General features: G+C 32.4%; 1 protein-coding gene across 1 annotated transcript in view; it reads right to left on the reverse strand.

Annotated features, from left to right (window-relative positions):
- Positions 1-738: 738 nt before the first annotated feature.
- The window catches only part of STXBP5 (syntaxin binding protein 5), a 156,354-nt gene continuing 133,364 nt past the window's right edge, over positions 739-23,728 (reverse strand). Inside the window, exons 24-29 of the mRNA XM_023528328.1 lie at positions 18,938-19,184; positions 15,737-16,106; positions 15,268-15,433; positions 14,065-14,176; positions 5,474-5,694; positions 739-3,741 (exon numbers count right to left, since the gene is read on the reverse strand). Coding sequence (XP_023384096.1) covers positions 3,700-3,741; positions 5,474-5,694; positions 14,065-14,176; positions 15,268-15,433; positions 15,737-16,106; positions 18,938-19,184 — 1,158 coding nt within the window. The 3' untranslated portion in view covers positions 739-3,699. The remainder of the gene's footprint in view (positions 3,742-5,473; positions 5,695-14,064; positions 14,177-15,267; positions 15,434-15,736; positions 16,107-18,937; positions 19,185-23,728) is intronic.

Consider the following 23,728-nt stretch of genomic DNA (forward strand, 5'->3'; position numbering starts at 1 on the left):
TTAAGTACTTTGACTTAAACTTAACAAGTTCACCACTTTTGAAATTAAAGAGTACATTTATAAAAATTCCATTTTAAAACTAAAAGTATATTCTCTAGCAGTATGTATAAATATAACATGTTAGTGTATGACTGTAAAACAAATCTGAAAGTGTTGCAATAATTTAAGACCTAGAACACTGAAGCACACGGCAAATGATTTTACTATATTTTATCCTTGAAAACTATATAAAACCCTAGTAAAGGTTTTAAAACTATGATCAGTTTAATTATTTAAGGTGCAGCTAGCTAGCAGCATATTCATGATTTTGGTATGTTTTATACATATGTATCACTTGATCTGAACTGAGAAATGTGGATTAAATGATAATAAAAAGTTTTCATTACCTAAAAAAGTGCAGAAAAAATTCAAGTTTAAAGTTCAGTGCTCTTTATTTTGAAAAACAAATAAACAAAATCCCAAAAGTTAAAATGTAAAATAAATCTTTGCCACAAAAAAATTTACCTTTGGATATAGCTTTTCTAATGTCACATGAGAAAATGCCTTAAGCAAAATGTATATGGAATATAGAACTCAGGGTAAAACTTTGAACTCCGTGGTGTCTTCCACATTTTTTCCCTTTACTCAGCCGTCTCCCTACCACCCCCTGAAACCTAAAAGTATGTAACACTTTCAGACTTGTTTAAAACACTCACATATCTACATGAAATAACTTCAGAGGTACCTACAATTAAGAAGTTCTATGCAAAAGAAATGCTTCTTTCTTTAATTAAACTGTAATATATCACACATAATATAGACAAGTAGCAGCATTTTTTCACATCCATAAAAAATCAAATTAAGTAATAGCTCAGTTATATCTATAACCATTTTTGGAGACACTTTGTACAACTGAAATGCAAACCAAGGGGATAGAGATGATGCAAAACTTCAAATGGATATAATACACAGAATCTGTCAGATTGTAATTTTTCAAATAACTTTCTAAGCAAATACGTACGGATTTTAGTCTGAAGAACAAAATGAACTGGATATGTGGTACATATAGGGAAACCACTTACTATTGACAAACTGCTAATCAATGAATACTTCAATGATTTTAGAGCCAAGGACAAATGCAACAAAGAATAATGTTTGAGGATATGGAAGAAGCACACAAAATCTTTCATTTTTCTAATATTTCCTATATTGACTTTTTTTTTTTTTTGGTTTGTTTTCCTGAAATCTTAGCTTGCTGGTGACTATTTCTGCATTTCAAAAGAAAAAAAAATAGAGATATTATCTCTCAAATGACAATAAATTCCCTGGGTTAGTTATTACTGCAGACTGTCTTATCTACAGACTGAATCAAGTATAACTTTGAGAAGCTTATTTCCTATTTTCAAAAATACTTCAAGCTTTCTAATCCTAAGTTTCTAGTGTGCTGTGCATAATTTGTAGATTAATTTAAAAATGAAATAAAATAACCCAAAATATTGATTTAAGATTTTCTTATAAAATCCATCTCAGGTAAACTTCTCTATTTGAAAATAATTACAAGATTCGTTCATTGTATATACAACAGGAAAATGACAGTAAATTTAAGTTGATATACAGTTAACACAAAATAACACAAAAAATTAAATAACTGGAGCTAATATACCCTTCCACATGAATGGGTAATCAACCAGTATATTACTATATTTAGTGCTTCTCAACTTCAAATCCGTAACTGCTGATTTTATAGATGACATTCACAAAACTTTACCTTTAGAAAAGACCTAATACTTTCTGTGACGTATCACGGAACAATAATATACAAATTAAGCAATTTGTAAACTGCTAAATGTTCGTCATACAGCTGACATTAAACAGAAACGTCATTAATAGATACTTTCTACAAATTCAAAAACTTTTGAAAAGTACTGTATTTTTAAAATATTTCTTTTCACTTGATCAATTATCTCTATCACATATATTTAGTCCCTCTCTTATGATATTTAAAGTAAATTTTAATGTAAACCTTTGTAGCCTATAGTGCACGTTATAAATTGTAAACAAAAAGCCTTTATTAATGAAAAGAGGAAGAGATGCATAACAGATTGCATGAAATTAAGGTGTTCTACATATACCTTTAATGATCACATGGAATATAAAAACAACCATCATGTTTGCTATCAATTTGTGCTCTGATTATCTCAATGCAGAAAGAAAATGGTTTTAAACAATTTTTTATAGGAGAAAATATTTAAATTTCATTAAGTGTAATGCTTCTATTTTGCTCCTTTTGTTGCTGTAGTGACAATCAATAATAATCTCGGATGAGCCCGCATTACAAGATTACTTATTCTCAACGTCTACCAAGTCATCTCTTTGCTGTCTGCAATACTATTTTAGGAACCAATCATTTATTGTCCACTGATGGTCTCATTTGCATCATACTCCGATACAGAAATAATTTAGTTACCAAAATGCACATATTCTCCTTTCCTCTTGGCTTTTTAAAACCTTGAAAGGACATGTACAGATTTATAGTATATTCCTACAGAAGATTTTGTAGGTCATCAGACTAGACTTATAGAGATAGGTATTGACAACAGATGCTTATAATTTTCCATGCGAGAGCATGTGCGCTAAGATTTAATTGGCTCATCACCTGAGTGTACTGGAACTGTTAGCAAATCAAGGGCATTTTAAAAAGGGAGCTGAGCACTTTACTGAAATAATGAAACATCTTTTTTTTTTAGCAATTTTAATTAAATAATGCAAAGGGTACATTTGGTTAAACATTTTATAAAAAAATTCAAGCAAAATTAAAAACTTAGCCAATTTCAACATTTCTACAAATTTAACCAGTAATTATTTTGGTCAAATCCACCTTTAGCTGAATTAATGAGAACAAGGACAAGGGACATTGAAGTATTCTCCTCACCACAATGGAGGTTTTTCTCACTTTCCACACTGCATAGTCACTACATGGAAACTTCCAGAATGATGAGCAGTTCAGTCATGCTCTACACTTTTCTTTTCAATGAAAAGTGATGTATCACCTTGTTTTGCTTTTGACAAAATATGGACTAAACACAAGTATACAATAACAAGAATCCAAGAGTAGCCCATACACAAGTCAACTATGTGTATGTTTTTATTATTTAAAGCCCACCATTCAGCTTATCTGTCTAAAGATAGGGTAACAAACAGTTTGTTTCTTTTTCACTAATGAAACTGATGACCAGTCAGTTTAAGGGAGGGGAAGTCCAAGACAGCTGTTTATAAGTCAGTCAATAAGACAAACACAACTGTTTCAGCTTCGGAACTTCTAACGTATGGCCTCTCCCTCAGAGGTCAAACACTGATGGCAGATACAACAGCATGAATATTTTGGCATGTGAAACTGTAATACGGGAATGATCTGGGAATAGTCCCTGCCATGTCTCAACGTCCCCCTTTGTTTCTTCATCTGTGACATGTGACCTGGTTAGTTCCCAAAGTGTCAACTCACAGCTGGCACACACCACGTAGTCCGCTTTGAGTGTGTGCACACTCCTCAGTGAAAGCCACACGACTGAGGTAAAACAGTGCATGATTGTGCTAGGAAAGAACAGTGCCCAGTGATGAACGTCCCTTAACGTTCGCTTTCCTATAGTAAAATCAGCAAAATGAAAAAGGAAAATTCTTTTTCCTTTTGGCTGAACTTGGACTTAGTTGGATTTACGGTTGTCAGAACTGGTACCACTTCTTATCTTTGTATTTCAACATCATCTAAATAAAGGGAGAAAAAAAACAAAAAATATGTTTTAAAAATGGTAGAACAATATGTTACAACTAATTTCTATATTTTTCCAAAACATTGTATCATTTGAAGTATTCTATAGTGTTACTAAATTGCTTACTTCAAATCAGTTTATATTGAAAGTAGTAAGAATTGTTTCATTTGGAGGAAAAAAAGACTATAACGATTAGGAATCAGCCTAGAAGCACCTCACATTTCTTACACATGTAACATAATGAAATTTGGGTCAGTGCATTCTTTGGTGACCTAGGCTAATAACCTCTAAATTTGAACTGAAAAATAATGCTTAAAGAATCTGGGGAATTAAAGGTTAAAAATACTCCTACTACTGCCACCTAAAATTTACTGAGCACTTACTCTGAGTCAATGCTGTATAACTTTTTCCTTATATGATTTCATTTGGTCTTCAAAGCAACTCTGAGTTAGGCATTGTTATTTTCCTGATTTTATAAATGAAGAAACTGAAGCTTACAGGGGTTCCTCAAGGTGACATGGTGGTGAAACTGGGATTTGAGCCCATCTAGTCTGATTCGAGAACATGATCTTAACCACCTCGACGTACTGCCTTCCTCAGACTCAAAAATATGGCTCAAGAATATTCGTTGAAGGGAAAAGCTACCAGTTCGAGATTGACCTCTTTGCTAAATATTTATAGAGCGTGGATATATTCTGAAATTGACTGAAGTGTTTATATGCCTTAGAGATCATGGTCAGGTGCTGGCTAAGTCGACAAAATTCTTCACCTAATTGAAGGCTGCTGGCCTATATCTGAAGTGTGTGTTGGCCGAGTACAAGAACCAACAAATGATCTTTGAATCTCTTTTAGGCCCTGGACAAATCACTTCCAGGTCAAGTTACTTCTTTTACATTCTAGGTGTCAGCATTCCAGAGCATGGAAGAGATGACTTTTGATTGAAAAATTTAGAGAAGATCTTTTGCTGATAGATTGGGTACTCAAACATAAAAATAACCTTAATATGGTATTTTTAGATAGCAAATTTGAAATGTCCTCATGGGCCAGGCTAGGAACTAACAGTTAAATAGCCCAGCATAAAGCATCGAGGAATGGCACACCTGTGTTGTCAAAATGAAGACTGTGTATTCTATCTCAAGGCCTCTAAATTCATTTTTTTTTTTTTTAAGTGTACTATGCTGGCCAAGAAAGCATAATTTTAAGAGGGCCAGTTAGGAATTCCACTTTATAGAATGTTTCTGAGCTCCACCATGACTTCTTAGTTCATCAAGATGAATTCCTTGCAAGAATGCATCTCACTACTCCTCTGTATGAATTGGTCTACAGACAGATTTGATGTTATTTGAATAAAAGTGTTTGCCAACTTTAATTATTTAGATCTGCCTAAAGAATCAAGAGGAAGAAATCATTTCTTTCTCTAGGAGAAACTGATAGTAGAATCTGAGGCATTTAGGAAAGTTAGCTTTGCTATTGCATTCCCTAAGAAATAGATGCAAAGCCACTGGCTTTGTTTACAAAAAACCTCAAGTTGAGCAGTTTCCCTCAGATTTATACACTTCAGTTGAAGACCAAAAACTCCTGAGACATAGTCTTGTAATAGCACCCTCTGGTGGCAAAAATTAGGAATTTGACATGTACAATGGACAGTTATAAAGTACAGTAATTTTTATACTTGCTATACTAAGTTGTTTTTATTCTTTGATAAAATATTTGTTTGACAGACATACCTCATGAGCATGTTTAGAAAACGAATCTGCGCTGGATAACATGGCCGCAGTTCTCTCTTCCAGGTCACCGAGTTTCTGCCCTCTTTCATCTAGTGCCAGCCTGGCTCGGGCCAACTCACCGACGACCCCAGATGCTGCTCCTTTCACGCCTTCAATGCCACCAGGGCCGGGGATGTGCTGTGCGAGACTCCTTGAAGCTTTTCCCGACGACGACTCCCCGACTGGACGAAGGCGACAAATGAAAGCTTGACTCCGACATGTTTTGTTTATATACTTCACCTTGTAATACATGCTTTTCTTTTATTACGATGGTTTTAATGATTTTTAGATACTTTTTCAAACATGCAAAACACAGTGTACATTAATTAATATTTTACACTATACCAGTTCACGTAACAGGACATGTGCAAGAAAGGAACTGGTAATTATTTATTGAAATAAATAACGTGTATACTGATACCAGTTTAGATAACAGTAAAAATTGTTCTTAAGTGTGCAAAATATTGCAGATAAATTAAGATAATTAAATTTAAAAACTTAAATCTAAATATACAGATTTAACTTAGTTTATTTACTCTACACTTTGTCTTACTCAAGATATTATACGTAGGCTTCAAAGTAAAGAAAAATTAATTTGTTCGGTATTCTGTTTCAGGCTCCAACAGTTTAGCTATGCTGCATCCCTTTTTTCTCTCCATTTATGTTGCCACTTACCAAAAAGATCAAACTTTTTCCTTGACAAGATCTCAGGAATTCATTGCTTCCTTTCCCTTCCTAATCAGATCCTGATCGCCTAACAACTAGATTACTCAAAGCCTTAAATTCTGTTAAAGCTGCTGTCAAATTCCCTTTTCCCTCAGCACACGTTCCTTTCTTTAGAAATATAATTCACATAACCATAAGATTTGCCTCTCAACAATTTAGTAATTTTTAGTTTATTCTTGAGCATTTTCATCACTACAAAAAAAAAAAAAAAACCCACATGCACAACATAACATCATTAGCAGTCGCTTTCCATTTCTCAGTCTTCTCAGCCCGTGGCTATCAATAATCTACTGTCTCTATAAATTTTCCTATTCTGAATATTTCATATAAATGGATTCATACAATATGTGCCCTTTTGTGTGTGGCTTCTTTCATTTAATATCGTGTTGTCAGAGTTCAATCATGTTATAGCATGTATCTGTACTTCATTCTTTTTAATGACTGAATAATATTGTATTGTATGAAGAGATGACATTTTGTTTATCCACTCATCAGTTGATGGACATTTTGGGTTGGTTCCACTTTTTTGCTATTATAAATAACGATGATGAACATTTCTTCAAGTTTTTGTGTGAACCTGTTTTTCAATTCTCTTGGGTATTTACCTAAGAGTGTAATTGCTGGGTCACATGATAACTTTATGTTTAACTTTTTGAGGAACTGCCAAAATTTTCCAAAGACTTTAGAGCATTTTACATTTCTACTGGCAATACATGAGGGTTTCAATTTTTTTTCATGTTCAGGAGAACATTTGTTGTTGTAGTCTGTTTGATTACAGACATCCGAGTAAGTGGTGCTGTTTTGATTTGCATTTCCCTAATGATAAATGATGTTCGGAATCTTTTCATGTGTTTATTGGCCATTGGTATACTTTCTTTAGAGAAATATCTATTCAAATCCTTTGCCCATTTAAAAATGGGGCTGTCTTTTTATTATTGAATTATAACAGTTCTTTATATATTCTAGATATTAGACTCATCAGATACATGATTTGCAAATATTTTATCACATTCTGTAGGTTATCTTTTCACTTTAATAGTGCTCTTAGACTTTTAATTTTGATGAAATTCAATTTATCCATTTAGGTGTCGTATCTGAGAAACTATCGCCTAATCTAAGATCACAAGGATTTATACTTATGTTTTCTTCTACTAGTTTTCAGTTTTATCTCTTTACACTGAGGTCTTTGATCCATTTTAATTTTTGTATATGGTATGAGGTGGGCGTCCAACTTCATTCTTTTGCATGTGGGTATGCATTTGCCCCAACACCATCTGTTGAAAAGACCATTCCTTTCACCACTGATTTTTCTTGGCATCCTTGTAGAAAATCAATCGACCATACATGAAAGAGCTTATTTCTGGACACTCAATTCTGTTCCATTGGTCCATGTATCTACCATTATGCTGGTAGCACAGTATCTTGATTACAAATTTGTACTAACTTTGGAAATCAAATGTGAGTCCTCCATCTTTTTTTTCTTTTTCAAGATGTGTATATGTGTGTGTGTGGTGGTGGTGGGCGGTCTATTTTGGATCCTTTATATTTCCATATGAATCTTAGGAAGAGCTTGTTTTTTTCTTCAAAAAATCAGCTGAGATTTTGACAGGGATTGGGTCAAAGGTACAGATTAACTTGGGGAATACTGCCATTTTAGCAATATTAAATCTTCCAATCCATAAATATCAGATGTCAATCCATTTATTTGTCTTAATTTCTCCAAATATTTTGAAGTTTTGAGTGTATGTTTTACACTTCTTTTGTTAAATTATTCCTAAGTATTTTATCACTTGATGCTATTAAAAATGGAATTGTTTTAATTTAATTTTTGGTTTGTTCATTTCTAGTGTATACAAATACAATTTATTAATTATAATGATCTGTATCCTGTGGTCTTGCTGAACTTATTAGCTATTTTTTAGTGCATGTATGTTCTCCTTAAGATATTCTATATGCAAGAATATGTCATTTGCAAGTAGAGAGAGTTTTACTTCTTGCATTCTAATCTGCATGACTTTTATTTCCTTTTCTTGCTTAAGCACCCTGGTTAAAGCCTCTATGTTAAATAGAGATGAGATCCTTTGAATTTCCATATAAAATTTAGTATCATTTACAATTTTTTGGGGGGGAGTGTGCATATATGTGTATATATGCATATATCAGTTTTGATGTCTTCTATTGAATCTTCTGCATGAACATGATAAATCTCTCCATTTATTTTGGTCTTTCACTTCTCAACAGTCTTTTAATTTTCCCCATGGAGATCTTGAATATCTTCTGTTAAGATTTATTTCTAGATATTTTCTTAAACACCATTGTGGTAGGCAGAATAATGCCCCTCTCCCCGCCCCCCGTACAGGTGACTATACTCTAATTCTTTGAACCTGTAAACAGGATACCTAACATAGCAAAAGGGACTTGCAGATGTGATTAAGTTAAGGACCTAGAAATAGTGAGATTATCAAGGTAAACCCAATGTAATTATATGAGTCCTTAAAAGTGAAGAGCTTTTCTCAGCTGTGAGCAGAGAGAGATACAGCCTCAGAAAAACAGAATAGTTAGAGAGATGCGAAAAGTTGCTGGCTTTTGAAAACTAAGGAAGAGATCACCAACCAAGGAATGTGGATGGCGTCCAGAAGCAGAAAAAAGGCAAGGAAACAATTCTCCCTTAAATCCTCTAAGAGGAACATACACCCCTGGCAATGCCAGTGAGACTCGTGTTCATGTTTAAGCTACTGAACTGTAAGATAATAGATTTGTGTTGTTTCAAGTCACTATGTTTTTGGTAATTTGTTATAGCAGCAACAGTAAACTAATTCAAACAGTAATTTTAAAATTTTCATTTTTTTATTGTTGTTAATATGATATAAATAAAATTAATTTTATATTCAGTAAGTGTGCTAAACTCTGTTATTTCTAACAGTTCAGCTAAAGATTCTTTTAGGTTTTCTAAATGTGTCAAGTGTATCAATCATTAGAAATGATTTTGTTCTCCTTTTCTTATTATTGTACCTTTTATTTTTTCTTCTCTTTCCATACTCTCTAGGGACTTCAATACAATGTTAAATGTACGTAGAAGCAGAAAACACTGTCTCATTTCTTATCTCAAAAAAAAAGTTTTTAAAAACTTTTAATGTTTCTGCATTGTGATATTTGCTCTAGAATTTTGATAGTTAAATGTTACATAAGATTTTGTAGCTATAATTTATCAACTTACCTTCTAAAAATCTCTATCAGAAAAGAATATTGAATTTAACATATCCTTTTTGCATTTGTTGGGTGGTCATATGATATTTGTCCTTAATCTGTTAATGTGGTGAACCACGCATTAATATTTTTTTAAACAACAAACCAGCTTTGAATTCCTGGAACAACCCAAACTTGGTCATGGTGTATCATCTCTATTATGTACTGCTGAATATGCTATATTAATATTTAATTTCAGATTTTGTCTATGTTAATGAATGATATTTGCTTTAGTTTTCCTTTCTCATACTATGTTCATTTTTGGTATCAAAATAAATTGATGAGTGTACCTTTTTTTGTATTTTCTGACAGAGTTTGTCTAAGAGTGAAATTATTCTTTTACCTTAAATATTTAGTTGAACTTAATAGTGAGGGCAAATTTGAGCCAAGAGTTTACCTGTGAAAAAGTCTGAAATGATGGCTTCAATATCTAATTGTTATATGACATTGAGATTTGTATTTCTCCTCTTTCCATTTTGATGTTATATTTTTCTAGAATTTCTTTCACTGAAAGTTTCAAAATTTATCATGAAGTTATAAATTATATTCTCTTATTGCTTTTTTAAATGGCAGCAGTATCTTTAGTGACTTTTTTTCATTCTTGACAGTGTTTACTTGGGCTTTCTTTTTATTTTGCTCAGTTCACAAAAATTTATCAATTTTATTAGACTTTTAGAGAATCAACTTTTGCCTTTGTTAATTTTCTTCTATAGTATATTTATTTACCATTTCATTACTATCTCATTATCTATTTTCTTTGGTTTATTTAGCCATTTTTCTACCTTTTTGAGATGAATGCTCAGTTCACTCATTTCATGTTTTCTTTTTCTAATAATAAATATATATTAAGGCTATGAATATCACTCCATGTATAACTTTAGATGTTTACCTATGGTTATGAATTCTTTGATACAGGTTATTCAGAAAATATATTTCTTAATTTTCAAACATGGGGATTTAAAATTAGCTTTTTAACTGCATTGTCGATAGATCACAAACTGATTTTAATCCTTTGAAATTTGTTGATTTTCAAAAATCATCTAACATATGGTCAGCTTATAAAAAGCCCCAAATGTAAGTTTTATTTTTAAAATGTAAGTTTTAAATATATAGGAAAGTAAAAAGAACTGTATAATAAATATGCATACACCCATATTTAATAGAATACATTTTATAGGAACATTCTGTGTTTGAAAAGAAGGAATGTATATTCTGCAACATTTTATATTTGTTCAGTAGGTTTAAGTTCATTAATTGTGTTGTTCATGTTTTCTATATCCTTAGTTATTTTTTGTCTGCTGTTATATTTCAATCACTATATATAACCACTATGATTGGGAAATTGTCTCTTTTAGTAGTTATGTCAATATTTGTTTTTTATATATTTTGAAGTCAAAATATTAAGTGCATTCGATAATGCCTTAAATGTTTACTCTTTCTGATATTAATATAGTTATAGCACTTGATACTTCATTTATGCTCATGCTTTTCTATCTTTTAAAATTTCAATCTTTCTGTGCCTTTATGTTTTAAATGTGTCCCTTCTTACATTTTTTTCTTTTTAAATTCAATAACCTTTGTCTTTTAATTGGAACATTCATTCTTCCTACATTTACTATTGTTATTTATATTTAAGTTAAATCTACCATCATTTATGTGTTTTCTATTTTATCCCACCTATTTTGTGTTCTTTCTTCCCTGCTTTTGGAAGGACTGAGATTAAGTTGCTCTTCATGTTGAAGTTACATACATCTTCTTTAGGTTATAGAGGTCACCCTAGAAATTATAACATGCATCCTTATCAATGCCAATGGATACTTTTACATGTCTCAAAAAAAAATGCAGGGCTCAGATTATCTTAAATCCACTTACTCTTTCCAACTCCCTTGATTTCATGCAATTTTGGGGGTTGTATTGTTTATTTGTATATGTGTGTGTACACGAACCACAAGACTTTGCTTTACAGTTTAAAAAGATTATGTTAATTACATTTATGTATATATTTATTACTTTCTTTCCAAAGCATTGTTTCCTGTATCTCTGACATTCCATCAAGGATTATTTTTCCTCTATCTGAAGTACACCCTTTAGAGTTCCCCTGAGTATGGTGGCAACAAGGCTTATTAATCTGTTCACTTGTCTAAAAATGTCTTATTCTTAAAAGATATTTTGAGTACAGAATTCCAGATTAAGTACTATCTTCTGTCAATGAATAGAAGATCACGCTATTATCTTTGGCTGCTGAGAAGTCAGTCTCTAGCTTGTTAAAAGGTATCTATTATTTTTCCCTAGCCATCTTAAAGATGTTTTCTTTGTCTCTAATATATTTTCATATGCTATATCTAGCTATGAACTTTTAAAAAAATATATCCTTCTTGGAACTCATTAGGGTTCCTGAATGTGTGAATTGGTATCTTCTATCAATTCTGAAAAATTTCCAGCCATCTCTCTTTACATATAATTCTTCTTCACATTCTTTCCTATTTCCTTCTTGAGAAGGACTAAACATGTGTTAGATTCTCTCACTGCAACTTCTATTTACTTTATCTTCTCTATTTTTTCCATCTTTTTGTTTCCCTGTGCTACATTCTGGATGGTTTGATTGATTTTTAATTTATGTAATTCTCTCTTTAGTTTTATCTAATTTGTATTTAAATTCATCCACTAAGTTTTTAAGTTTGGTTTTTGAATCTTTTGGTTCTCCAATTTCATGTAGTTTTTACACACTTGCTGTATTGATTTGTATAGTTTGCAGTTACCTGACAGAACGTTTAGGCATGGTGCTTATCCTCTTGAACATAATATGCATTATTATTTTATAGTTTTCAATACTTGAAATACACATGATTTTGCTTTGTTTGTTTGTTTGTTTGTTTTACTGATCATGGTGTTGATTCCTAGGGTTCCTGGTTATCTATGACTACATAGTTGAAAAAGTATTTCTAGAAATAATTCGAAAACTTGAAATATGTCACCTTCCTTTGGAGAACATTTTCATTTGCTTTTGTTAGATGCTGGGAACTTTAGCAGTCTGCAAAAATCTTAATTAAGGTTGACAGTTTTTTGGCCACTCAGGTAATTTGAAGCTGAGCTGAAAGTTTGTGTGTGCGTGTGAGATGATTTACTTCCAGTTCACCTTTACTTTTCAGCTGCAGCCTTTGGCATTCTCGGAAAGAGAAGGATTTGTTTATCAGGGTCAGCTCTGTGATCCCATCTTGCTAGTCCTAACACAGGTTAGTTAGTATCTCAGTCTCTTGCTTCAGATTATCAAAGTACTTCAGGGTAAAAGTGGCCTCAGGTTGCTAGGCTCACCACTCTGAGTTTCCTTTTTTCCCCATGGATATATTGCCCTTAATGTATTATCAGCTCTTTGATGTTTCTAAGAAATAAATTTTTTTTTTGATTTTGTATAATTATTCTTGGTGAGAATACTATTTCAAAAGACCAGTTCTCCATGACTTGAAGAACAGTCTTCGTTTCTTAAAATAAATTAAAATTCACCAATTCTCATTACCCAGACTATCTGGATAAGTTTTAAAATGAAATTGCACTGCATTCCTAGTTACTGGTGTTTAATCTTATATTTTTCTAATTACTCAAACACAAAATGAAATTTCTAAAATATTTTAGAGAAAAAAGAAGAATGAAAGAAAAAAATCAAGGGTAGATAGTAGCTCCCACTTGAAAGACAGGTCAAACATTCATTTGTCCATCAGTTACTTTAAGGACCAATTTCTGATTTCTTGCCATTATGGGGAAGGTAGTAAATGGACCGGATTTGCATTTTAAATAATCTAGTGCAATGAGAATAGTTCTGCAGATTTTTGTAAGACAGAGCAAATGTTTAAGTAAAAACTTTTCAAAACTTAAGGGCGTCCACACAATCCAAGAACTGATCCCCCTTGACTACTCCAGCCCTACCTGGCGCCACACACGGCCACTGAATACTGTGGCTTATGGTATTTCATGGATTGTGTGAACGCCTAGCCATTGTGCTGTATGCCTGAAACTAACAAAAAAAATGTAGTTAGAGTTAACACAACACAAAACTGAATGTTATGTAGAAAATCAAAACAAATTTAAGGGCAACAATTAAAGTCAATTATAGAATTAAAGATAAGAGCAAAGGAGATCAAATACATGGTGACGGGAGATTTGACTTTGGTTGGTGAACACATCATGTAATATACATATGACATGTTACTGAACTGTACACTTGAAACCTATACAGTTTCATTAACCACTGTCACCTCAATAAATTTAATAAAAAAGAAATTTAAAAAATAATGAAGATCACATTTAATAAAAATACTTTCTAAATTATTCATTTCAAGTTGTGAATACTCCGTTTTAGTGACCTGAAGCTATTCTGCGTTTTGTTCCCTGAGTAAAATATTCCCCTGATTTGTGTAAGAGTTACAAAAAATAACTTTGTGCATTTTTCTAAAACATGGGTAGGTATATGAAAAACTGTGACAAAGGAGAAAAACGTGAACATAATATATACATGTAAGAAAAACTTATATGGCTTGAATGTTTGTTTTACAGGTATGTTATCCAAATTAAATATATCAACTTACACAGTTCTTCTCTATCAAGAGATTGTGCACCTCCTCCAAATAAGCCTTTGAAGAATCCCCTGTTTGGTGCTTCTGGTGTTTCTACAGGAGTGAAGAGTTCGCCCAACATTTCCTTTAAAATCAAAACAAATCGTAATTGTTACAGTTTCAGGGAAACTAAACTATAATTCACACAACCATCGCTGTAAACTCTTTAACTTAAGCTTATAATATTACCTGTTGAGATTCGCAAACAATTAAGAGCACATTTTCAAACGATCAGATCCAGTACATACTGACTTAGTTAAACAGTAGGTTATTAAAACTAAATCGACTAAGACTAACCTGTTGCTTGCTACTTTGGCTAGATTATTTTTCTTACATCTCAGGCAAAGATAATATTCCTGCTTAAACTGAGAGGAGATTCTGAGCTTTGATAAAAATTTCACATAACTCTTATTATCATGAATTGGAAAGTGGATTAAAAATTAGATATTCCCACCTTCAATTGAGTCAAAAAAATTAGCAATTCAGAAAGACATACCAACTTATTTTTTCATAAATGTATGCTAGGAAGAGAATTATGCCAACATGCACCTGGAATTTAAGAAATCTGGCAGGGAGATGGGGAAGGCTTTCTATATTGTTAGCAATTTCTGAATTACTGTCCATATTCCTTGGAGCATGGAAAAGGTAAAAGTTAAGTTAGGAAACAAGAAAGATTACTGACGTTACTTTGTAGACAACATAAAAAAGGAAGAAGAGTTTTTACAAGAGAAGGATAATATCAACATTATTTACAAGGCAGCTAGCTTTAGGAAGTTTTGGAAGCGAAATAAAGTATAGTGAAGTTTTAGGATTGCATTTCTGCCCAATGAAGAGAAGTAGCTATTATACAAAAACAAAACAAAACAAAAAACAAAAAAACCCCCAAACACTATTGGTTCCTGGTACTAGTTCTGCCGTATTCTGGTATTCAACATATTTTTACCAAGGCATTATTTTTAGGCACTGAAAATACAGAGGTAAAAAAAAATTGTCAATATTGTCTATGGCCATGCCACCCTGAACAAGCCCGATCTCAGTCTGATCTTGGAAGCTAAGCAGGGGCAGGCCACGCAGGCTCATCTGTAAACTACTGTGAGTATAAGGGACGGACATTATATAGGACCTTAGGGAATATTTCACCTCTGAAGAAACTATAGAAATATTTTTGTTATTTACCTGCAGATTTTCACAGGTCTCTTGACTGTAAGTGAGTCTCTGGATTTCTGTAGGTGAAACAAGATACAGTGCTTGTCCATTGTTGGTGAAGCAGAACGTTCTGGCTATCCGCATATTGGTAAGGGGCAAATAATACACATCCAATAGAGGCCTTAAACTCGGCAAACTTGAGGAAAAAAAATTAAAACTTGTTAATAAAAGTAAGTTTTAGTCTTGAACAATCTATTATAGAAGGTAAAATGACAGGGATCTTATAAACCTTATGATTTAGTGCACCTGAGCGGGAGATAAAACTGATTGGTATTCCTCATACACTTGTTCACCGTTAACTGAATGAAATCAAATTCTCAGTTTATAAGGCTGTAAACAAATAGAAGCCTTTCTTTCAAACTGAATATAATTCTGTAATATTATGTTTTGAAGGCGGAAATGCTATATCTGTGCTTTAAAAAAAATATCTAACACTTACCTAAAAGTCATAATATGTCCGTTGGCACAGAAACAGGCAAGGCAGATACTGTTACTTAAGGTTACAATATCTCCACGAAGCACAAATGAGGTCTCTGTAATGTTCTGCTTATAAGCACAGTTCTGAGTTGGCAGTGAGATTACTTTTGCTTGTTTTTCAGAACATATCACTGCATACTGGTTTTCACTAATTTCCTGAGAAGACGAAGGGGACACGGAGACCGGCCGTCTTTTTTTCAATTTCTCCTTTTCATCTTTTTCTTCAGGAACATTGTGTTCTCTCCAGGCTTCGTATGCAGGTGGCAAAAGGCAGCCTGTGGTGTCCAGGAATGCCATTCTCAAGATCGCCCCTTTTAACCTCAATATGGTACCTAAAATATGTAAGTTTAGTAGATAACAGATATTTTAATCCACACAGTAAATATGTTTATTCCAACTCTGACACATGATAGACACTCAAAAATGTGTAAAATGTATACCATCTGAAATTGCACACTGGCTTACTGACAGGATTCAAATTTCAGATAATATTTGAATTTGGAAAAACATATCAATATTACATGCCCCAAATATATAAATGCCACCAAATAGATAAATCCTAGAATTTCAAGAACTATGTCTTCTCTCACACCTGGCAAGTGTACTACCAATGAGTATGAGAGCAAGTAGATAGCATCTAGAGCTGCACTGTCCGAAATGGCAGTAGAGCAGTTGTGGCTATAGAGCAGTTGAAATGTGGCTTGTCCAAACGGTGGCATGCTACGAGAGGATATGTGCCGATTTAAAGACTTAGCAAAAAAAAAAAAAAATTAAATATCTCAATAATTTAAAAATACTGATTACATCCTGAAATAAAAGTATTTTGGATATATCAGGCTACATAAAATGTTATTAAAATTAATTTTATCTGTTTTTTACTCTTTTAATATGCCTGCTAGAACTGAAAATTCTATATGTGGCCCACATTGCATTTTGAATGGGACAGTAGTGATCTACAGGGCCAATGAGAAAAGAATTTTCTACAAATTTCTGAACATCAAAAAATCATGATTTCCTTTTAAAGTGTTTACCAATAAATGTCAAATACATTCAGGGTATTATTTTTATCAACTTATAGTCTTAATTTAGACTTGCTATTTCTTGACTTGCTTTAGTTAATGGGACTCCGTTTTCCCCACACTGCTGAAAATGTAACTATGCTTTACGCTCTTTTCTAAGTAAGCGAAATGACAGTACTAATATGAAGGAATCAGAGACCTATGGAAGGAGGGTATAGAACTGATTTAGCTTTCCAGTTCTTATTTTAAAAGACTTGCTATATTTAATTACTTTATACTTATATAATATTTTATAGTTTTCAAAAATTTTTCCATATATTATTTCCTTTTATTTCTCAGAGGGCGAGTTCCCAATGTTCTCTCAAAATTCTTCTTAGAAAACAAAATAAAGTTTCCTTTCTTCTTGGCATTTATATATTTTGTTTATGGCAGGATTGCCAGATAAAATAACGGATACTCAGTTAAATGTGAATTTCAGATATATAATGAATACTTTTTTAGTATAAGTATGTCCCAAATACTGCATTCTCTTTCCATATACTGCATGGGGCAAAAACAAACTTTTATTAAAAAACATTTGTTATCTGAAATTCAAATTTAACTGGGCATCCTGCATTTTACTTGCTAAATCTGGTCTTTTAACTATTTTAAATGGTTTGCTAATTTGGGAATTGTTTATAGCACATGTGAACATTTATGACACAGTATATAGATTTTCTAAAAATGTACCAAGATATTTAAATATATGCCTGTTTTATAGTTAGCAGGATTTTGTATATTTTCCAGCACAGCAGTGTAACTGTTGGGTTCTCCTTTTGAAGGAAAAAACAAAAAAATTAGGGACAAAGTAGACCATTTCAGGTTCTTAAGCACAGAAACCCATCTGCTTGAAAAACACTTCTCTTTCCTCACAGTTGTAATACAAATAACATAATATGAATATCACTGTTATATTTTAAAACAGATACCTTATTAAAAATAAATCTCAAAGATTCCACCATTGTGAAGGAACTCAAAAATTCCTTACTTTGATATAAAATTATTTTTATATCAAAGTAAGTTTACAGCTTATGTGATTTTATTGCAAGTTGGAAAATACCTTAAATATTTTTATGCAGTTAATAATAAATTATCTATATTCAATCTATCATTTTTATTTATTGGAAACATTTTCTTATTACAAACTGATATATGTTTGTTGTAGAAAATTTAGAAACTACATATCAGTAAAAAGAAGTAAATAAAAATTACAATCCCACTAGTCAGTGATAATTACTAGTAACAATTTTAATTTCCTCTTTCTAGTTTTTTTCCTATATGCATATTTGTTGCTTACTAATAAGAAATGAGTTAATATCATCATGTAGCCTTTTCTAACTAGCATGTAGTATATACTCAAATATTTATTGAGCTGAATGAATAAATCAAACTTCCTTTAATGTAAAGAGAGTTCAGAAATGAACATTAATACATAATTACACTTTAATCCTAAATTTCAAGTATTGTTAAAGTCTATTATACAAACAGGAAATACGCTAATGAGCAAAAATCACATTTTTTTCTATCTAGATCACCATAAACTAGTAATGAAAACCAGAATTCTCAGTTATTTCTAGACCTATCAGATGCCACATACATTTGATAAAATTCAATCTCATTTTTAATATACGGAGTGTAAATTTTTTCTTCTTAAATTTGCTATTAAGTCATCTTTCTCTAATACTTCAAAGAAAAAAATAATCTATTTTAAGACTTTACACCTAGAAATTTAAAAACAGCCAAATGTATACTGTTTAAAGATATACTTTTGTTTTTCTCCTAAATATGTACCATCCTTTTGCTTATAGAACATAATATTTTGAGATATATTGGAATGCATTAGGATTTTTCCCCCCATATTCTTACATAGTAATCATTTTAGACATGATTCTAGTTTAAAGAAATGTAAAACCTAAATGGCTGTATTAATAAATGATATTTTGGAATCATACTCCATCTATTCCTTTATTAAAAACATAAGACTGTAACTATCCCCATTTAGTTTACATTTTAGAATTCTTAGCTTGATGCAGAAATGAAAAGCAAAGGCTTCTATTAAATTTTGGTAAACCTTCAATATAAGCACGACCCCAGAGTGTACATACCACTTGGAGACACAATTACTGGCTGAAGAAGTCTTTGCTCTCCTCCTGGAGGAAGGTTCAGTGCAATGACAAGCACTGTTCCCAACGTAGTACCAACCCACAAACATGGGGAGGGAGCTGAATCTGCCTTTCGAGTAAAAGTTTCACAGAAATGAAGAGCAGAGATGGCTTCTCGCGATTCTTTATCAATGCTGGTTACGCTTGAACTCCGGGATCGGCTGAAGGAATTATCTTTTACATCTGAAATGATTTAAAATATGAGACTGCTCAAGTTATACAATATCACTTCTTTTGTTTGGTATAAATTTGGCCAAATAGTTAATCTGCAAAAAGACAAAACTTATAGCATATTTAATCTTTTAATTGAAAAGAAAAAGTATTTACTTTTATGCTAATGATTTTTCCTTTGCTAAATATAAAATGCAAATAGACAAATCCATACTTCTCAGAAGTGAGCTGGGTGCACCCCAGTACATTTCCAAATGTGTGATCTTTACGGTTTTTAGTGTGGTCTCTGTTGGTATCCTGGCTCCTTGTCTAATCTCAGCCCTTACGCCACCTTCTTTTCTCCTGGCGCTGTTTCTCTCTTTGGTAATACAATTTCATGATTAGGTAGAACTAGAAAAGTACAGGTATTTGTAATTTTCCACATTTAAAAAATTTGTTTAGAAGTACTCTGATTCTACCTTCAAATTTATTGTATGATGGACTTTTTTCCTCCCAAATCTGTCCACATGAAAGCCTTTAATCCATAAAAACTTAGCTTTCATTTTTCTTAAATGCCATTTTAACTATAATTCACATTCATCTAAGGCATTTTCCATCACAATATATAACCGGTATCTGGCTCACACTTAACTTGTGTGTATTCCCTTTACCCAGCTCTGCCTATAATGACAGAAATACTTATAAATTATACTAAGAAACCCTCTCTTGTCTTTAGCTACCCCCTTCTTTGTGGCCACTTTCAAGTCTGTCTCAAGCCCCGGGTGGCCTCTTATCTCCTGGAACTGCATTTCCAAATGCTTATGGGAATTTTTCCTGTAATATCTCACAATGCAAAATCAAGATGCATATTTTCCCAAAGCTCTAAATTCTTCTAATGGTACTATTTAATGACAGTCTCCTAAAGGAGTAGCAGTTTTGGTTCTTCCCTTCCACTTTACCTATACATCTGATGGGATGCCAAGTCCTGTGTTATTTTATTCCAATGTCCTGTTTTTTTCCCATTAACAGTTAACTCCCAGTTGCTTCAGTTCAGGCCTTCATTACCATTTCCCTAGATTACTGCACAATTCCCAAGTGATCTCTCCAGCTTCACTCTGTCACTGTTCTAACACAACTCACATAATATAAGGTACAGTTATAATTCTATTATTTCTATTTTAAAAATCCTCAGTAGTTTCTCTTCATTTGATCATGCCTATAACCTTATTCAAGTTTTTAAGACGCTCCACAAAATATCTCTGATCTGTTCTTTTTGTCCAATCTTCCAAACCTGCTTAGTTTGTTTCACTGTGGGAAACAAACTAAGCATTGCATTTGGTGTTCTCCAAACATACCCTGCACTTACCTACTTTTAGACTTTTTTTTCTTCTGGTGGGTGCTCTTGCCTCTCCCTTTACCTGTCAAGATTGTGCTTATCCTCCATCTTAGGTACTATCATCCTCATGAAATTTATTCCAATTCCTAAAACCATATATAGTTTTTCTCTCTTTTAAATCTTGATACCTTTTTATCTCTCCTGTGGCACGAATAATACATTTGTTCTGTAGTTATTTCTGACGTGTCTTAGTCCTCGCTCTAAAGTGACTGTAAGTTTCTTGAGCACAAAGCCTGTGATATTCTGATGCCCACTGAATTGAGCATGGTGCCTTGCATATAAAAGTATTCAATAAATACGTGTTGAAGACCGATCTACAGTTGAAAGTATCTAAACCAATGGGTTTATGCTGTACCACTAGGGTATAATAAAATTTCTAGTAGCTTCTATTGTTCACATCTAATAAACTACTGCTCACATTACATGCTTTCTTACAATGCTATTGTGAAAGAAATGCCTTCATAATGTTAAAAAAAAAAAGTTAAAGTTTTCTAAGTTGTAGTTTATTAAGTAAAAAAGGTATAATTGGATCCTACTTATATGCCCTCAAAAGCTTCCTGTAATTAATTTGATAACAAATTTCCATGTAAAATAACCTGTGTAAAAACTCTCACTGATATCTATTAAAATTACATTAGGTGATTCACAACAATCTATACTGCAAATGTTAATTTGCAGGCCCAATAAACAGTGTTTTAATTTAATGAACTAATTTAACTATACAAAATTCATAAACTACAACTGCATTTTTATTATGTGACTTCTCTATAAAAATCAGATTACCAAAGAAAGGCCTAAGGCTAATCAATATGGGAAAATGAAGTGAATCAGAATCAACTTTGAACTTACAGAGTTAGACTACTTATTTTATCTGCTGAGAACTATTTGAAAACAAGTTAGAATTTCTAGCAGTTCATGAATTACAACTTTCACTGACTGCTATTAAGTTAGATGCGGTGAGTCTTTGTGGCTTAAATTTTAGAAACCAGGCAAGCTAAATACATGGAATCCAAATTTTAATTTTAATTCTAGTACGAGAGCAGAAATGAAAATAGCTACCACTTAAGCAAAACCTACTACATGTTACACACTATCATAACACCTTCCATTTATCATTTTATTGAAAACATAAAACCTTGAAAAGTATTATCGCAATTTAACAAGTAATAAAATAGAGGCTCAGGTTAAATGACTTGCCCAGGATGACAAAGACAGTTAATAGAAAAGTTAGAATTTTGTGCTCATGTCCAAGTCCAAAACTTTCTGCTAGACAACTCCAGGTAGTCATGGGGTTAGTCATAACACCAATATTATACAAGTGGAGGGTTTTGATTGTTGAGTATTGAAGTTCAGTTTTTAGACAGACACACACACACACGCGCGCGCACGCGTGCCTTAAACATGGGGTCTTTCTGGCAGATCTAAATTCAGACAAAACTTGTCGTTAACACCTCCACCAGCTTTAGCTGATACGATCAAGTCATAAAATCATTGCTCTCATGTGACTCTCTCTAGATGCCTAGAACATTGTATTTGTACTTAGCATCATCTCCTTCCCACAGAGTCTAATGCACAAAAATTCTATATTCCTCAATTATAACAATGTTAAGAGGTGAATTTGGTCAGGGAAAAAATTAGGACAAAAAAATGATTTACATCAAGGTATATAACAGTTTGATGTGTTGCCTCCTGTAGCTGACACTTGAAAAGTGACACCAGAAGTCTAATATTCAGGGTTTCTGAGTTGTGGGCCATGGAATCTGGGATGTAAAAGTGTAGTATTACATGATTTCCCCACAAGCAAAAGTGAATTCTCACAGAAGCTTCCAGAGCTACAGGACAACCCCAACAGCCTCAGCTGCTCCAGCAACATCTGGCAATTTGAACCTATCAACATAGCTGATTTTCCCCATTGCGCCCTCAGCCAGTGTAAACAATTGCCAGCTAAGAATTTTTATCAAAAAATAGTTCAGCAGCACAATGATTTAATGGGAAATTGGGCAACACAGAGACTATTTCAAGGCACATATCAAAGTTAAAACTGGCTTAGGGTACTGAAATACATGGGCACACAAGTTAAAACATAAAGATAATCCATAAAAGCACGGAGTACACACTTTGATTAAATTACTACATCATTTATAACAGTATTCTTCTAAAAATAATTATTTTTTACTAATTTTAAAAGTGCTTCTATATGTGTTTTCTCAGATTTTTAAGATACTGAAAGACATAAAATGATTTTAACTAGTAGTATTTAATGTTATTGAAATCATGGGCTTCTTTGGGAATCTAATGAAAACTCTGGATCCTCTGGTTGGAAAAAAAAATGATTAATGTAAGCCCTCAGATACATTTGAGTTCAAATTCTGTCTTTCATTTTTATAGTAAAAGGAACTATGCCCTTCTCAAAATGTAGGTTATCCTACATTCTAGAATTAACTTTAGTTCCTTTAACACTAGTGACACTACAAGTTTCTACTAAATTCTTTTCCCTATGTTTAGGAATGGAACTTTTTACTGATGACAGCAGATGATATGCCTACTCATTCAGAATCACATGCTTTCTATCAGTATAACTGATATAAGACTATGATATGAAATGGCTAAAATCAGTATGGTGAAATTGACCAATACTTAAGTTTGTATTATGCATAAAAAGATAGTCAAAGTATCTAGAGAATAGTGAGAAGATGAGGTAGGTAAGTAAATGCAAGAGAGAAAATCTAGTTATTTCTAGGACAAAGATGGGTGAAATCATCCTTAAACAGTTATACTTCTTATTTAATTAAAAGCAATAAAAATTTCTGAAATTAAAAAAAATGAGTTTAAAAAGAAACTATGCTTTACTTTATATTTATTACAAGAAACCTAATTTTTATCTTTATTGAAATGTCATTTGTCCCTATTCTGGGATATCAGGGAGCTGTTTTTCAGCTGGATGTGAAGCAAAAGGAACATGTGAATATATTCACTCTGCTTTCCTAGTTGCATAGAAAGTGCTACAGAAAAAGAAATATTTCTCAACTTATTATCAACAAAAATAATGATTCTTGATATGTGTTACTGTAATATAGAAAACTAGTAATTCATTTTGAAAATATTAAATTCTTATAAATTTATAAATTGTAGAGTTCAAAGTAAGTTTTCAGATGGTTAAATAGGACATAGTAACTTAATAGAGATCT

Source organism: Pteropus vampyrus, unplaced genomic scaffold (genome assembly GCF_000151845.1).
Source record: "Pteropus vampyrus isolate Shadow unplaced genomic scaffold, Pvam_2.0 Scaffold24, whole genome shotgun sequence".
Lineage (NCBI taxonomy): Eukaryota > Metazoa > Chordata > Mammalia > Chiroptera > Pteropodidae > Pteropus > Pteropus vampyrus.